Below are 19,121 nucleotides of genomic sequence, written 5' to 3'. Positions count from 1 at the left end.
CCCAGTATTAGTAAGGTGTACCTAATAAAGGGCCGGTGAGTGTATGATAGGCATGAGTTTTGTCTTTGATTTGGAGCACTCTATATAGAGACCATTAGGTCCCACTTTATATTAGGTGTCCTTAACTAATATGTACTTACAAAGAAATTAATCATTTGTTCTTATTGTGTAAATACATGTATTTACTGTGTACTTATGCTTGATTAAATACCTATATGTAATTACATCTGTAAATAACTTCTGTAATTACATTTGTAAACACACTGTTGACCATCTCTGACACCTTAACCCACCCTTAAACCTACCCAAACCACCAAACCTGTGTATAACCCTACCCCTATCCCAACTCAAGAGCACCACAAATGTTCTCAAATACATTACGAACACAGTAAGTACATTGTATTTATTTTTTGATGCAAGTACATAGTAGTTAAGGACACTTAATATAAAGTGGGACCGAACTTTAAGTTAACATTAACTTTAGGATATTGATGCTAACAAACAAAAACTTTCATTTTGATATCAAGGTGACTGTGAAAACGTGTGTGTGCTTGTGCTTTTACTACTGTTGCACAAAAAGTAACACAGCTTACTAACACAAGAAATGACACTGCACTTAACCATCAGGAACTTGAACCTTTGGCCCTGTGGCTGAAGTGTGGACAGACCTGGAGGTATGCAGCCTATCCTGGGAGCCGCAAACCCAGAGACCTCAACCAGCTTGAGAAATCTCATACTATCAAGTTCTCCCCTGCTTATCCACAGCCGTGCTGCAAAACAACTGAGGCCTCTGACTTGTACGTGTCAATATAGCTGTGAGAGCTCCCGCTGCAGCTGTTCCCTTCACTAGTCCTGTTTGCTTGGTTGCTCTGGTCACAGATGGGTGTGAATGTTTGGATTTATACCGTCGCCTTTATTCTACATTATGACTGACACTTTTGGATGGAAAACTAAGCACTTTTGTGTTTATGCATTAAGTGGTTATTATTGGATTAATGTGTCTCAGCTGAGAAATATATATTTGAAAGTCTTTTTTGTTAGGTGTATGCCCATTTATTATTAAGAGCTAGAGTAAAATAAAATAGCAGCACGGTGGCCCAGTGGTTAGCACTGTCGCCTCACAGCAAGTCACTGGTTCAACTCCAGGCTGGGTCAGTTGGCATTTCTGTGTGGAGTTTGTATGTTCTCCTCGTGTTGATGTGGGTTTCCTCGGGGTGCTCTGGTTTCCCCCACAGTCCAAACACATACGCTATAAGTAAATTGGGTTAGCTATTGTGTATTGGTTGGCCATAGTGTATTTGTGTGTGAATGTGAGAGTGGGTGTTTTTCAGAACTGGTTTACAGCTGGAAGGGAAGCCGCTGCATAAAATGGTTGGTGGTCCATTCTGCTGTGGAGACCGCTGGTGAGTAAAGCAACTAAGCCGAAGGAAAATGAATGAATGAATGAATTAAAATAAAATGATTTTCAACTTCTGAGATTGATTTTATCGAACACCTTCCACTTACCCTTAGTTGCAAAGGAAAAGAAAACAGTTCCCACATGTGTACTGTGCCCGTTACACAACCGTACAATTTATTTGTACAAACAAAAAAAGAGGAAACTAGTCTTCTTTATTTTTCCTGAAGAGGCTCCAGGTCAGTGTCCTCGCCGCTGCTCCAGATGGGAACATTGCAAAGACGCTCAGTCATATTTCCACCACAAAAAGGCCTTTAAAACGGCACAAGACATCAGGGATGTCACTGGTGAAACACAATGGACAGAGATGACAGAGAAGGTGAACAGAACACTGTGTCTGAGTTTACACGTTACTTTACAAGGTGCATTATCATTTCTTTTATTAAAGTGTGACTTTTGCTTTTCAGTTTGTGGGTTGCACAATTGGGGTTGCACAATGAGGGTCCAGGTTTAGGAACTTCCCTTTAATAGAATTGAAAAATCATTTAAAAGATAAGGTTGTGATATCCCACAAATAATCCATCTATACAAAAATAATCAATAGTGAAAACTGAGTGAGACATACATTTGGCTTTGTGCTTAATTGTTTTTTTTCATTCCGCTTGAAACTGTTATTCTTGGTATTTTAAAGTAGAATTAGTCTCAAAAGCATATCTGTGGCCAAAGCTCACAGTTCACAGTTTTTTTTTGTGTTCATATGGATTATTTTCTCTTTGTATTTCCCACCTCACATAGCAAAATTTCTCTGGCCCAGGTCTGGGCCACACAATCAAGCTTTTGCTTGGCCCACATGCTGCAGTGAATCACAGTACATGACTGAACCAAGTTTGGCTTCCATACAAGGGCCAAACATGGACTATATCTGGGCCAAGTCTCAGCCAAGTTAATAACACATAACTGGCCTGAACTGGGCCAGATAGGTGTGTCATGACTGCAATGAGACACAAGCAGGGCCGGCGCGCCCATGGAGGCGACCTAGGCAGCATAAAAGTGAGGGCAGCAAACTAAGAATTCTTTGCAACCTGGAGTAAATTTGCTTCGTGCTTATTTTTTATTCGACATGAAAGTGTTACTCCAGGTATTTTAAAGTAGCATTAGTATCAAAAGCATATCTGTGGCCAAAGCTCTTTTGAGTTCACAGATATTTTGTTCATCCAGATTATTTTCTCTTTGTATTTCCCACTCTACACTGATATTCAATATAGGACTGTAATATTGCTGCAGAAAAGACTCTTTTTGTGATTATTCATGATCTGCTGAAAGTCATTTGTTAATGCTAATAAGCTTGTTTTATCCAGTGGATGAATTCTGGGGAGAGGTGGTATGGTGGGTCGGTGGTTAGCACAATAGCCACACAGCAAGAAAGTCCAGGTTTGAGCCAGGATGCCTTTCTGGTCGTGTCCCAAAAGGCACACTCTGAACTTGACTTCCATGGTGTCCATGATGTCATGTAGTTCAAACCTTAGACCTTTGATGCAAGGCAGCACTAGAGTCAAGTTTTTACATTGTTTGAGTCTACTAAAGTGTAGTAACGAATGTATTATAGTTTATTATATTTTTTTTCAGTTTTGCTTTCTGGTAATTTTAGTTTTTTTTAATTGAAATATAAAATGAAAATAAAACCTTTTTTTTAAAATACGTTTTTCATTTAATTTTTCATTTTCATCATTCAATACGTGTTTTATTGAAAAACAAAAATCAAATAATGGCTCTTTTTTGTTTTTCAATACCGGTTTCTAAAAGAAACCTGAATGACCAAAAGATACACAGACTTATACTCTCTATATATGATAATATGATATTAAGCACCCTAAAACCAAGCTATAGGCACATGTTCATTTCCTTCTAGAAGTTTTATCTGGACTGTGAGCGTGAGCCTCCTGGTAAGAACGCACGGCAGAAGGATTTAGCGGTTATGGAAAAGCTGAGACCAATGTAGCGTCAGCTTGGACTAAATCAGCAGCTGCCTTTGCTTGTAATCCAGCTCTCTTTTTGTTGGGGCCCAGGGTCAGTGTCATACAAAGAACCTGACCTGCACAAGTTAATGTAGTAGAGGCCTAGCAGGACAGAAGTGCCGGGTCAGAGCTGACTCAACACAGAGCCTGCAAGCAGCACTCAATTGTTGACTATGAAAACTGAAGACAATACTGATCTAGACTTACGTAACACCCACGAGCTGCGACCCGCTTCAATGAGTGAAGATCTACCTTTCATTTCCCGGCCTCATGCTGTCCTCTTTTTCACTAGGCAAAATGAGCATTGTTAGGGTTTTTATGTTTCAGCATGAAAGTTGCTGATAGGATATTGAACATCTTGAACTCTCAGAACAGTTAATAACTGTTTTATTATGACAGACATATAATAATTTAAAGGGATAGTTCTTTCATCACTTACTTGTTTCAAACCTTCATGGCATTCTTTCTTATATTAAACACAAAAGAAGATATTTAGAAAAATGTTGAAAACCTGTAAACACTGATTCCCATAGTGTTTGAAGTTTTTTTTTTTTTTTTCCCAAGATGGAAGTCAATGATTTTACTTTACATTTTGGGGCAAACTATCCCTTTAAGTTTATTTTATGTTCTGATAGCTATCTAAAACTAAAAATATTAAGCGGTAACACCTCAAAAAACAACTTACAAATTAGAAAAATGTTCTATGCATTAAAGTTTAGTTAACACGAAATAAAAATGAAAGATGCTTCTAAACCACCTTAGTTAATTTTTTTTATTTAAAAATATTTCCTAATATTTAAATATTTGCTAATATGTTATAGTCAAAGGATGCATCTGTAGTTAAATATCAATAAACAGTAGAAATTTAATAAGCTAATGATAACTGAGAATTCAAATTACAATAAAATTGTGTCATTCATCACTTATTCCTGTTAGTTTAAATAAATTAGTAATGTTAACAGTTTTTGTAAACAATAAAACTGAATTTATATTATTTCACAACTTTATTAGTATTTTATTATTTATTAAAGCAACAAAAGGTTCATGTTAAAAGCTGGACTCTCAGCAGTGAACATTAAACCACACTAAACGAAATAAACTGAACTGAAGTTAAACTCTGAAAACTGGACTGACACTGTTTCAGTTTACTTTAATATACAATCTTCTATGCGAGGCTGCTTTGACACAATCTACATTGTAAAAGCGCTATAGAAACAAAGGTGGATTGAATTGAAAAGCTCAAGTACTGTTTAACAAAAGCAGAAAAAAAGAGAGATGGAGAGAGTGTGTTTCTATTGCTGACCCCTCAGGCTCAGTCCGGTGCTTGCAAGCCTACACCCTAGAATGCAATCAATAACCATGACACATCAGTGACGCAACAACAATGGATTTTCTAAATAAGTCACGACTAAGTTGCAAATCAATAATCACTTTGTGTCCAAAATGAACATGTAACCTCACGCTTCACCTCAGGCACATTCAAAAATACTATATATACTGACTGTTATATAAAGATAGGAGACAGTTTTTTACAGCATTGCTTAGATCTGTCCAAAGGACTTTCTTATATTTTGGCCAGTTTTAGCACACCTCAGTTGATGTGCCAGTGTTTTCAACCGAGTTTGCCAGACAAAGTTTATGACCTCACTTGACCCCAAGGTCACTTCTTGACCTCAGTGTCACCCAATAAGCTGAGGTCAGAAGGTTAGCCCCTATAAACCAAGCTGGCGTCTTGGAGTCCAACACCTTAAAGAGGTTTCAACCTTATCTGCATCTTAAATCAGAAGAGCAAAGAGCTAAATGTGGAGGGGAAACGTTTTTTTTTTAATTAAACAATTTATTTATATTTATAGATGATGGTCTTAATTAGATGACAGATTATTGGAAATATTATTAATGAGGTTGCATTACAATGAATGTTGCATTTGAGTATATGGATGAATCTACACTCTAAAAAATGATATGATCAATATTAGTCATGACAGCATATGTTTTAGTTCATTGTAACTTATTAAATTAAAGTTAATCATGTTATAACTTAATTTTATAAGTTACGCAAGCTGTTTTATACTGTGGCTAAGAGAGCTTAACTTGCTGTAATTTAAGAAAACCTGTGTAATTACAAAAAACACCAGCAAATTAAGAAAATATTTGCATCACAACGCATACACATAAAAAAAGTGATGCTTTTATTTACAACACTATGGAAATGTTTCAAGGGGACCCAAAAACGTGATGCTATTTAGGTTATGGTTATTTAGGCTAATAAATACTAAAGACATGGGAATCAGGATATTAAAATAAGTGAAGTTTATTTATAAACTATTTTCGAGAGGATCACGTGCTTATGATTGCTTGCGGCTGGTCCCGAATTATCCAATTTATGATTCACCAATCAGACGATTCCTAAGCCACTATAAATACTCTGAGTTCCATATCACAGCCATCTTTGTTTTGAAGAATCTCCACTTCCACCCCTACTTCTCCTCCTTTCATAGATGGGTGGCACAGTGGCCCAGTGGTTAGCACTGTTGCCTCACAGCAAGAACATCACTGGTTCTAGTCCTTACCAAGCCAGCGGACATTTCTTTACACGTTCTCCCCATGCTCACGTGGGTTCCCCCGGGTTACTCGGCTTCCACCATCCAAAAATATGCAACTTAAGTTAATTGACTAATCCAAATCGACACCATAGACATGCTTCTACAAGTAGTTATCTCTTAAGAGCAATCACTGTCTGTTCATTAGCAGAGGAGTTCTCGAGATCTACCTGAGCTCAAACTCCACTGTTGCCTTGCAAACGGGAGGCAGCCCCAGGCTGGAGGATCTTATGAGCTCAGGGCTCTCTCCCTGGACAACAAGCTTTATAATCAGTCATCAGCTAAGTGTGAACTCTTGAAACAAACAAAAAACTCACCTTTCCAAGATCACCTACAACTTCACTGAGCAATAGTCGCGGCGTCCGTCACGTTTTTAAGTCCCCTTGAAACATTTCCATTGCGTTCCGTTGTTTTTGCATTGTGAGAAAATGCAGTGTTTATTGATTGTTTGCGTTTGTGAAAATGCAACACATTTTTGGAAATGTGTTTGCATTGTGATGATTTGTAGCAAGTGTGCTGTCAAACGGATGAAGATCTTTTCTTAATTTGCTGATGTTTTTTTGTAATTGCATGTGCTTTCTTAAATTGCAGCACATTATGCTTTCTGGAACATCCTAGGTTGGACTCAGGGGGTTGTTTCAGCTTAAAAATTTAAGGCAACCAAGGATTTTTTTTTTAACAGTGTAGAAGTGCTGGTAGATTTTGAGTCTCCATGATAACCCTTCTATTATATTAAAAATATAAATTGAATAATGATTACATTATTAAATAATTGTTTTTAAATAATATTAGGCGTTAGGGCATTACAGTGGCGCAGTGAATAGTACGATTGCCTCACAGCAAGAAGATCGCTGGTTCGAGCCTCGGCTCGGCTTTGCATTTCTGTGTGGAGTTTGCATGTTCTCCCTGTGTTAGCGTGGGTTTTCTCAGGGTGCTCATCTGCTGTGTAAACATGTGCTGGATAAGTTGGCAGTTCATTCCGCTGTGGTGAGCCCTGATTAATAAAGAGACTAAGCTGAAAATGAATGAATGAATGTTTTGCCCTTTTCATCCTCTGAGCCACACAGGGCATAACAAGTAGTAACCAGGAGGAATATTGCTACATAATATATTTATATCATTAAATGTGCATACAAATGCACTATAAATCCTGTGAGGACGACTACAAACAAGACTCAGCAGTGACCTTAAAATTTAAGACAGGTTGGTTGTTGGATTCTGACTCCTATAGTGTAAACACAGGGACGGCCTGTGGGGGCGCTGTTGCTAGATAGTGACTAGCAAGAAAGTAATTTTAAACTTGTCCATACAGTTGAAGTCAGAATTATTAGCCCCACTGAATTATTAGCCCCCTGTTTATTTTTTCCCTCAGTTTCTGTTTAACGAAGATATTTTTTTTTCAACACATTTCTAAACATAATAGTTTTAATAATAACTAATAACTGATATTTTATCTTTGCCATGATGACTGTAAATAATATTTGACTAGATATTTTTCCAAGATACAGCTATACAGCTTTAAAAGTGACACTTAAAGGCTTAACTAGGTTAATTAGGTTAACTAGGCAGGTTAGGGTAATTAGGCAAGTTATTGTATAATGATGGTTCTGTAGACTATCGAGAATAAAAAAAGTAGCTTACAGGGACTAATAATATTGACCTTAAAATTGTTTAAAAATTAAGAACTGCTTTTATTCTACTCGAAATAAAACCAATAAGACTTTCTCCAGAAGAAAAAATATATTCAGAAATACTGTGAAAATTTCCTTTCAAAGGGGTTTTAATAATTCTGATTTCAACTATATGTATACCATTAAAGAGGTCTTTAGGTTTAAAAATGTGCGGCACTAATATCATCATTGTGAAGTGAAATCTACTCTAAATAAAGCACAACACAAGTTATGGATTTTTTTTTTTTTTGTTTATTTCCAAGTAAGAACCAAGACAAAAAACGAAAACCATTTTGAACACATATTTCAGTCATTATTTAATGTTCATAACGATCGCTGAAATTAAATCACAATGAAATAAGACCAATTATACAACTGAGACCAAATAAACTTGGAAAATATTGCACTTAAATTCTAAAACAAACCATATTTCACTATGGTGTTTCCTGACAGAGTCAAGAGGTTAGCTTTAACACTGGACTACACGGAAGGCCAAGCGTTAGACTATAGTGTTATTGACCAACCACAAAAAGAAGCACTTTCCTTTTTGTGTTGAAGCTTATTCTTTCTTTAGTGGCCAATTGTGTTTCAACTATAACACAACAGAAGATTCATTTCTTCAGTCCTTTTTTCTCGGAGGTGTGCTACAGCTATTGTTCCCATAATAATGGTGATGAGAAGATCTATATTAGATTGTTTGTGTGGAAAACAAACACTGAATGCCCAACGGTATTCATCAGAACCCATAACTAAAAACTAAAACTCTTTTTTTATTAAAGTGTCATAATCAATGCTTGCTTTAAAAGGACTTTTTGGTTTTCCCTTTTTGTCCTTTTGAACTAAACAGTAACTCTAGGAGCAAAAGACGACAGGACAATGATTGGTGAGAATAACGTAAATGATAAATCATGTTAAGATCAGTTCTCCATCAAGGCCACTAACGAAATGCTGAATCATTAGTCTATGTATACTACAAATCTAAACACTACTTATCTACATTGGGAAATGTATAAATGCCAAACTTTCTCCAGACCTCATCCAGACATAGTAAAAAAAAAGTGCTTAATGAAGGCCAAGAATTTTCAGAGCCTAACTACATATAGTCAAATGAGTTTTTAAAACAAATGTACAACTCATTTCAACTTCGAGATCCAGAGTCCTCTTTTTTTGCTTGCCTTTTTAAGCATTTGTGCCTTCATCTGAGTCATTTCTGGCTTCACTGGTCTGAAGAAACATTTAAGCTAATGCAAGTCTGCCAGTGTAGCAGGACAAAAAGGGAATGTTAGAAGTCTTTGAAAGCTGCCTTCTCTATCTTTGTGCATATCTCCTGTCTTTGAATCAGTTTGTCAATATGGAATCTGATTTTCCTTCTATAGTTCCTTCCTTGAACTGAAACAGTGCAACTGAAACGTAATCTACACACTTTTTTTTTTTAGTTTTTGTTTTCACCATTTGGCAAGTGAGAAGATCACCTGAGACTGAGTGCTTATTTTTCAGGCAGTGCAATCTCCAAGCCTGCACTGCTAAACGCTACACAGAAAGGCAACAGACTCTCCAGGCAGCCTGCCTGAACCCCACCCTGTTTTATCTCTCTGTTCCGATCGCGCACATGAGCGGCAAGAACAGAGTGTTGCTTTTCCACTAAACAACATGTGCAACAAATTTAACACCAAGCAAACCATGTTTGGCTTAAAGGCATTCTACATTTAGAACCCAAAATAAAAGTCCATGTGAACAGGAGAACGGAAAACAAAAGCCACACTCATGTTGGCCAGGCAACATCGCAAGAGCTTTCAGACAGCAAGAGCAGATTATCAATGATCAATGAAAACTACAGAGCTTAAACCAGATCAGTGCATTACATCAGTCTGTTTTTTTTCCTCGAAATCCATCCGCTGTTTGCAAGTTGTGCAGCTCAAGCAAAACTTCTTATAGGCTCACTCCAAGAGGCTGAAAACAACAAAACAATCAGTGATTTTCAAACTCAAGCGAGGAAACTTGTGCAAAAAGAAGTCCAAAACTATAGATGATGCGTTTCTCTCGGCTGTTCTGCCAATGGCTGCTTTTTCTTGCATTTCTCTTCAGATCTCGGACAAGATCTGCGTGTTCTTTGTCAACCTTTACTGGATAGTGTGAGAAAAATCGACTACTTGACAAAGCTCCGCAAGGACAGTCCGACAGGGCGTGTACCATCCACGGGGGCTGAATCTCTGGATCGGGTAAATTGCCAGTGACTTCCTGCGCCTTTATTTCTGGATTTTCCCATAGAGGTTTGTTTTCTCTCAGTGGTGACAGCAGAGCGAGCAATCGCTGTCATCGGGAGATAAACAAAAGTGAAAGATCCTAAAGTCCAACTGCTTTGGACTCATGCCATGCATTTTTCAGCGTGATGGGCAGGTGTCGAGCCTCTGCTCCGCAGTTGATGTGGCTTGATCTGGATGTGGATCAATCTGATAGAAAGGGAAACAGTGAAACAGTGGCTGTGAGATGAATGCATATCAACACTGCTGCTCCCTGTTCAAAATAACAATAATTTTATACCCTGTTCATAGTGTGTATTTATATGCCTTTTCGTTTATCTGATCACAAGTAGGTAATGCAAAGTACAGGTGTACAGGTGAATGGGGTGTGAATGTTACAAAGTAGAATGATCTCTTACCAGACTCAATGGGCTCTGTTTTAATGATCTAGGTGCAAAATCTAAAGCGCATGGCGCAAAAGCATTAAGAATGTGTCCGAATCCACTTTTGCCATTTTAAGGATGGAAAAATACGGTTTGCAGAGCAGCACGTAATCTAAAAGGGGTTGTGCCCATTCTCTTAATAGGTTATGGGTGTTTTGAGCATAACGTACATTAAACCAATCAGAGTCTTATCTACCATTCCCTTTAAGAACCAGTTGTGTCGCACCATGGCGCATTTGCTATTTACATTGCAGACTTTGTTAGTGGAAAAACTGAACGCTTCACTAGCGAGAAAACAGTTAAACAGACCATCTGCCGTGAGGATAAAGAACGAGCCTCCTCGATTCGGCCTCTTTACTTTCTCTTTACTTTACTCGATTACTTTCGTGGATAAGGAAACTGTGTGTTGTATGCATCCTACTGAAGACATCCATTAGCCTACATATTTAATTAAGCACAAAGATTTGTTTCAAAACTATTTCTAAATTCAGTTCTAATTTCCAGCAAACAAATAAGTGAACAATGTTATTGAAGTGTGGTCAAAAAATTAAGTTATATCCAAACACATGTCCTATTCTTATGCCCCATATGGTGATGCAGACGTCTCCAAAACCAGACAAACTTAACTTGTTTAATTAAAACAAATATAAATATGCATATAATAAATATTACTGATAATAAGAATAACAACATTATAATAAAAATTCAAATTGTCATGAATAAACTGAAAAAAGCCCCACGCACATGAAGGTATGGAGGCAGTGGTTTTTATATCTATCTACACAATAGTAATTTTTGTAACATTTCAATCCTTTTTTTATCATATGTAAAGATATTTGTGTATTGCTGTACAACCTTTGTGTGTTAAGTGTTTGAACCTGCATATGCGTATAACTAACAAGCTCTGCGCTGGGCTTCAGACCAGCTTTTACTTGGTCAACAGCGCAGCCCATTTCAGTTTCTCAGAATAGCAACGCACCGACAATCCGCCTTAACACACCTCAATTACAGACCAGAAAACCCATGAGTCCACAAAGTAGCGCAAACTGATTTGCTATTTAAACAACGTGGTCCAAAACATGAAAATTATAGTCTGAAAATAGCAACAAATTGCACCAAACACATCCTGAAATAGACAAACACCTCGTGTGAATTGTAATTTGGTCAATTTGGCTGCATTTGCACTGCAGATCTTGATGGTCAATTCCAATTTTGTGACTGTCTCCGATTTTTTTGATGACCTGCTTACATCATCTTTTAAAAGTAACTCGTATCCGATCGTCTGCATTTACACAGCACACGGCAAAGGCGCATTGACCAGGAAGAGAAAAAAAAAAAAAGCGGGTGCTGACTAACAGCTGATAATTAAAGAGCGCTCTTTTCTCTATTCCTGTGTGTAATCTGTTCACAGCTTTTGACAAGCTGTTTTACTATAGTTTATGACAGAAAGGTTCTCATTTGGCCATCTTCTTTTGATATATAGGCTTTTTTTTTTAAACCTATAGGCATCTTAATTTAATGTCCATGGCATGATTTATGCACGTGATGTATGCACTAGTTTTATATTAGCTTATATTGGTTACGTGGCGGACATTGCGCTCTCTCGTTCTCGTTAACATGCTTAAATGCCTGTGCTATATGACAATATAAAAGCTTGTTTAAGTCCTCATGTATGGGATTTAAGATTTGCAACTCTGCTGAAGTCTGTTCTGAAATGAAAGCATCAGACTTGATGTCATTCGCTATGGTTTTTAATGATGCGCAACTCGCAGACAGGTGAAAATCGGATCTACCTGCTTACACTGCATTGGATAAATTTCCACATACGAACAAGGCCTGAATCTGATTTGAGTAAATCAGAATCCATGTGATTTGTTCCTGTTTACATGTACATGGGCCATATCCCATCTGTGCTACATTGGAGAGAAAAAAAAAATAAATAAATAAATAAAAAAAAAAAATTATATATATATATATATATATATATATATATATATATATATATATATATATATATATATATATATATAAAATAGTAATAATAAAAATAATATATATATATATATATATATATATATATATATATATATATATATATATATATATATAAATAAAAGAATAAATAAATAATAATAATAATAAAAATAATAATAATAATATGGAATTGGGTCACTTGAACAGTGCAGTGTAAATGCAGCCTTAGTGATCAGATCAACAAAAAAAAAAACATCTTAATACAGGTTGCAAACATGGCTTTAGCTGCCAAAACTACACTCAAAGCTTACCTCAGAGTAGGGTGGGGGAGGGCGGAAGCGGAACTCCTGGATGTAGGCGAAGAGCGGGCCATCAAAGTTCTCCCGCCCTGGCGAAACTTCCAGACAGCTCTGCCTCTGCTCTTCTGTGACCACCTCTGCATAGGCTGGAGGAGCTGAAGACAGTACAAACCAATGTTAATGCTGTTGTCATGCCAACCACGTCTATTCTCTGCACTCAACTACCCCTACTGCTGTTTTATTCAATGAAAGAGAGAGAGGGGCTATTTCTATTTGGCTATTTCATGGCAAAAACTGATCAAATTTATAAACATTTGACAAATTATACTTTCCTATAATAATAAAAAAAGATTTTTAACAATAAAAAGACAACAAATAATATGTAAAACAATATAAAAAACTAAAACCATATTCTAGAATTTACCTTTGATAATTCTACACTTTTTGAAGGATTCACATTTAAAAATAATTCATTAAAAGGCTCAGATAAAAAATAAATAAATAATAAAAAAAATAAAAATAAAATAAAAGTCTGATAATCTTAAAAATAGGGCACTGCATGATTTATTTACAGGAACACCAAGCAACAAGTTAAAAGAGCAGTCCATAATCTTAGCCTGTGATCTAAGAAGCATCTCATCAGTATATAAATATATATATATATATATATATATATATATATATATATATATATATATATATATATATATATATATATATATATATATATATATATATATATATATATATATATATATATATATATTATACTATACATCTCATATAGTATATGCAGAATCATTCTTCACACATCCCTCAAAAAAAAACATGTGGATGAAAGATGTTGCTTACCTTCAGGCCTTTCTGGGAGGGGCATGCCTAACCAGCTCATGGTCATGCTGCACTGGCTGCTCACAGAAGATGTACGGCTGCCAAAGGGGTGGAGAGGAATGGTGCCAATCACCAGGGGCAGGTTTAAAGACAGGTTCATGGCTCCTGGGATATCAACATACACCTGTAGATTAAAACATTGAGATATTAGGTTAATCATTTTAATAGGTGAATGTTAATTTGTAAATACAACATATATTGTGCAGTAATATGAAAAACTATGGTATGTTAAATATTGCATCCACACTAAAATCTCAGAGAACAGAAAACTTTAATGCATTTTAGGTATTCATTTACAAAACAACAGGCTTAAAAAAATAAATCTGAAACGTTTAAAAGTGCAAGTCTGTTAAAAAAATAAATAAAAAAAAAATAATAATAATAATAATAATTATAATAATAATTATTAATATATAATAATATAATATATATATTACTGGTATTTTATATGTGTAAACTAAAAACAAATTGATGATGTTGCTATAGGCAGTATATAGGCAGTCTATAGGGATACACAAGCACTCGACATAAAAAAAGCAATGTTGAAATGTAGCATGGTATTTCTTTATAAAGTGACATTGCCAACTACTGGATGATTGTGGATTGCTTTGAAAATATTGATGTCAGTACACGAAAAAAATTGTGAAAGAAAAACATGTACATTTTTTAATACATCACTGTACTTCTACACTTAGTATAGAACTGTACCCATATTTAAACGTAAAGTGTGTTTTTTTTCTTCAGAAACTGATAAGATGTAAAAATACAATGAGATTTGAGACTTCTAGGTATACACTTTGAGTTTTTGAAGTGTTGAAAATGAACATAGCTCATAAAAACACGTAGACAAAGTATTCACACTTGTAACAGACTTATAATTTGGATGATAATCAATGTCATGACATGAGTTAATTCAGTCATCTAAGAATACAAGGATCCTGTCTAATGGAGTAGGGACGACCTTTTCACTGTGGCAGAGAATTTCCAATCAATTCTGAAGAACAGCTGCTGCCAAAAGGTACGAAACTAAATAATTTGTTGGCTTCTCAGCATCCTCAGTCTATCAACAAGTTGAGTGATGAACTGAAACCGTAAACTCTAGTGTTCAAATATTAAAGACAGCATCGAGGGTCCTGACCATTACACTAGTAAAGCGGGAACAGATTGGTTTGTGGGGTTAATAGGTCATTAGCACTCAATGACCTGAATTTCATTAGATATTCTAAGCTGATCTTCTTATCAGTATGTTCGGGTAGAACTTGGCATAATCTCATTATCATTCATAGTACTTCATGTGTGGAGGAGCCCTTCAAGGAACTGTTCTTTCAGCTGTTTGAAACGGATTAGGAAAAAATATCTGAAATCTGTGTTTTATGTTATAAAAAAAGATAAGGAATGGTACAAACTGAACCAACAGTTTAAAAAAGCACAAGGCTTACCATAAGTGAATACTCCACTCTTATGATACTGCAGTCCAGGATGGAGGGCGATACAGGGGGAATCTTCAGCATCTTTCCATTCCATGTCTCCGTCTTGCCAGAAGAAAGAGACTCTCCTCGGATGTTGGCCACCAATTGCTTGATCTCCTTCATCTTCCCTTTGGCAAAGAAGGTCTGTGTTTGGTAAATGGCGGCCTTTGGCACAACCATACGCGAGGAACAGTTTTCAATTTCAGCGAAGATCTGAATGGACTCTCCTGTGAGAAGACAAAATGTATTGTTATAGGTACCATAAACAATAAAGGGATATAAAAGCTGTAATCAGTCCAATTTAACCATGCCTCTTGGTCATATTTTTTCATAAAAGCAGAATAACAACACTGTAACTTCAATTAATAGATTTTACAAATGTTTCAATCAGTTAAATCGAATAAAAAAAAAATATATATATCTAAACAACAGTTATTAGAAATAGTATGATGTAAAATACTGAAATACTGAAAATGTAAATTATTAGGAGGCTTACCTGGAGTATAACCCTTTCGTTCAATTTTGGCACTTAAGGAAATTGGACCTGAGGTGCAAAACCAGCAGCATAGAGTCTTTTCTTTAGTTCCTGCCTGGGGAGACTGTGAAAGTAGAATAACATCAGTTTAGAATACGAAATAATGGTTCTTCTCCGATGCTGAATAAAGGGATGCAAATGATGCAAACGCTCACCAGCAGAAGAGGAGTGTTGATGTCGATGTGTTCAAAGACAGTGAACTCTTTCTTGGTCTTCATGGGCAGAAGCCACGGCCTGTGCAACTCAGCCTTTACCCAGTAGCGCACACTGCCGTGCTTTCCTTCGAATGAGGTAGCCAGAGGTCTGCATGTGCACAGCACAAAGAAATATTTCATTAAGCATTACGGCATACAGTACGGGTGAATAAATGATAGGTCTGGTGCCACATCTACTCACGTTTGTGGAAGCTCAAAGCTGAATGCATACTCATGTCTTCCTGAATGAATAGTGGTGAGTCCCTCCTCGGAGTTATCATCATCTGAAACAGAAGAGAATAATATTCCAAATATACCTTACCTGCCAAAGCATTGATCATCTTCTTGTTTATTACATGATTGAATTTATTCAAAGAGCATAATTGTATTTCAAAAACATGTATAAACCAAGTTGTTTGATTCTCATAAACCCTCAACAACCATACCCATGAATTATGAACATGTATAATCAATGTGTCAAATGTGTTTATTCTGAAAGGGAGAGAAAATACTCATAAGCGCCACTGCAGTTCATAAAAAGGTAAATGTGAAACAAAATAACTATTTTAAATCGACTATTTGTTTGTGTAACACTGAAAAGCAACGGTGGCTTTCTTTTCGCCAGCTCAGCACTGTATTCAGCTTAGCAGAGACACGGTAAACAAGTAGGGAGCTGTCAATCAAGGGCAGACTCGAGCAAGAGAAGACCGGCCTAAACCGGAGCCCGCTGCTTCACTGTGCCGGCGCGCTCATTACGTATTCAGTGTACGGTAACGCGCGCGCGCGCACAGGGCCAGCCGGGACAAGCCTCCCATTGAATGTACGCGTGTGCTGCGGCGTGGAGTATTTTTCTCCCATTCAGCAAAAACACGTGAGGTAAAATATGACAGAAAAACACACCAGCAATCACAAACGACAAAAAACGACCAGTTTCCAAAACAAATTCACCTTTATTGGAACCAAAACATTCATACAGAAGCAGTAAGTGACAATTAGACATTATTAGACATTATTTCGATTCGAATTATACAGGGAGTTAATTTCTTTGAAATTACAGTAAGCATGCAACTAACAAAATCATAACATGCACTATTTGATTTGTATACAGAGTTTCAACAGGCAAACATTGAAATGTTTCTCCATCTCAGGCTAAGGATTATGGCAAACTTGTACAATTTGTATTTATTAAAACCACGTTTGTCCCATTTGTTATTTCGTAACGTGTGTTGAAGTCCTGTTTGGTGCCAGCGGTACAAAGTGGAACAAAGCGGTGGTTGCAAGTTGTGTGGGAACAAACGACCAATGAATTGCCTGGTGATTAATATTCATAAATCATGTACAGATGCAAAAACTGTGGAATGCGATGCGTCTCTTTGAGTTGCTGTTGTTGTCGTTTTGTTTGGAGTGACTTAAAAGGCCAGATCAAACATATAGAAACTTTGAATCAGTTATTACAACCAGGTCGTGAGTTATATGAATGCAAACAAAGTCACAACCTAATGAATATGCAAATAAGTATTTACAGGGATAGATCGTGAAGGTATCGGACGTTCGTTTTGGATTTTAGAATTGCACCGGCCAACTCCACGAAAGAACAGTAATGCAGATATGTTGTCGGCTTTACTGATGAATGTTTGACTAAAGATTTCAATTTAGCCACAGAATAAGTGCACGGTTGCATACTACAGCTACTGGTGCAAAGTTGCTGCTGTTTTCCCCACTTTCCGCAAAAGCATGATGTCATAGAAGACACGTTGAGCTCCTCCGCCAATCAGAGAAGAGGACGACTAGACACTGCATCAAAACAGGATTGAACCGCTTCTAACAATGGGTGGAAACTTAAGACATTAAACCGAATTATCTGCCATTACTCCTTTTTACTACATTTATTTTATAACATTGTTCTCCTAGAATCAACATGTAGCGTTAGAGCACCGAATGAGAATATCGTTTTTAATAAGACTGTAGCACAAGGCGAGCAAACTGACCATTCATTCAAGCAGCTGACACCTGAAAGAATGCTGATGTGTTGTTTAGAGTAGAAAATAGATATGCTGGATATCACGCATTTGGGAGATCTAAACGGAAAATGATCTATGCCAGATCATTATTGTGAACGAATGCGTATAAACACATATATTGGGTGGTTTTAATTTGACGAACTAAGTCCAACACATTACTGCATAATTACAGTATTCAAAAAAGAACTGAAATATATAAATGTCTGCACACAATAGTGTCTACAGGTTCACCAGTCAACAAGTACTGTGCAGCATCCAAAGAAGCCTATGACATGTCATCCTGGACCACTGAGCATCCCACCAGTACTTTCATATCTGCTCTTTTCTGAACAAATCTACATGTTTGATCGGCATGCTTACCTCTTTCATGGCCAATTAGGATGTCTCTATGATTGAGATATTCCACTTCTTCTGTGTAATTTTGAGTGTAGGCAGTGCTGGATCCAGCATTTCGTGATTCTGTCCAACGAACTTTAGCGAATCCTTTTGCGTTTATTTTAAGTGACTTCACCCGAATCTCTCCGGTGACTTCGATAATAACTCTTCCTGAGACTGAGTCCCCACTCGAGAAAACAGGGACATTGCTGTCATTAAGACAGTCGTAGCTTACAATGAAGCTTTTTACCTTTCCTAGCACCATGGTGACAAGAAAAGAAAATGTACAAAGTTCCGTAGACAAAACAAGAAAAAACAAAAATCACACGGAAAAGTCTATGAAAATAATCTCTTATGAAAAAAAGCAAGAGTTAACACTGGATAGTGTCATTGAGATGCGAGAGCTGAATAACAGCAAAAGATGCTGTTATCACGTCCCGGCGAAGGCTTGATGGTCTGCAATGAAAGACGGGGAAATTCTCCCTACCGGCTCACTTTAAGCGCTGCTCTTGTGAAAAACAAGTTAGTGCGCATGCGCGAAGCTACAATCCGTCCCCCTTCTTCCGCTTTTTGTGCAGTTCTTTGACCGGGGGACTCAGGACAAATAACAAGCGAACAGCTGAGTAGTGTATTAAAAGAATACGTGGAAGTCTAGACGTTATTCACAAGTTTTAGCTTCGTATTATCATTTGAACTCTTTGTATAAAGTTACATGCATTTGTTACATTTATTTTCATGCATCAAATTGTGCTTCGCTTTCTCAGTGAGGGAATAACACACAATGAACATTAAATACAAACCTTAGGCAATTTATTGCTATGAGGATTCAAGTAATATAATTATTTTTTGTATATAACATTTTACTTATTGCACTTAAACATACTTAGAGGTTAATGACCAAATGATTTGTATATTTGACTACTTGTTAAATAAATACACAAATAAATAGAATAAATAAAAAATGCTAATGTAATTTGAACTGATTATGTATTTATTTAT

At 36.6% G+C, this 19,121-nt stretch overlaps 1 protein-coding gene across 1 annotated transcript; it reads right to left on the bottom strand.

Annotated features, from left to right (window-relative positions):
• Positions 1-7,985: 7,985 nt before the first annotated feature.
• Positions 7,986-18,599, bottom strand: arrdc3a (arrestin domain containing 3a). Its single transcript, XM_056458382.1, has 8 exons — positions 18,108-18,599; positions 15,929-16,010; positions 15,688-15,835; positions 15,494-15,596; positions 14,968-15,224; positions 13,490-13,652; positions 12,650-12,792; positions 7,986-10,131 (listed from the first exon to the last, which is right to left on the bottom strand). Exons 1-8 carry the CDS (start codon positions 18,385-18,387, stop codon positions 10,063-10,065), a joined length of 1,245 nt encoding a protein of 414 aa, XP_056314357.1. The 5' UTR covers positions 18,388-18,599; the 3' UTR covers positions 7,986-10,062.
• Positions 18,600-19,121: the final 522 nt, after the last annotated feature.

Source organism: Danio aesculapii, chromosome 5 (assembly GCF_903798145.1).
Source record: "Danio aesculapii chromosome 5, fDanAes4.1, whole genome shotgun sequence".
NCBI classification, from domain to species: Eukaryota; Metazoa; Chordata; class Actinopteri; order Cypriniformes; family Danionidae; genus Danio; species Danio aesculapii.
This window is presented reverse-complemented; position numbering and strand designations above follow the sequence as displayed.

What these genes read in the sequence shown, in the direction of transcription:
- arrdc3a (XM_056458382.1), bottom strand. Translation starts at nt 18,387, where the DNA reads ATGGTGCTAGGAAAGGTAAAAAGCTTCATTGTAAGCTACGACTGTCTT. An exon ending in TCAACACTCCTCTTCTGCTG is followed by an intron (nt 15,597 to 15,687) that starts GTGAGCGTTTGC and finishes CTACTTTCACAG; the next exon opens with TCTCCCCAGGCAGGAACTAA. An exon ending in CTCCCCCACCCTACTCTGAG is followed by an intron (nt 10,132 to 12,649) that starts GTAAGCTTTGAG and finishes CCTTTCTATCAG; the next exon opens with ATTGATCCACATCCAGATCA.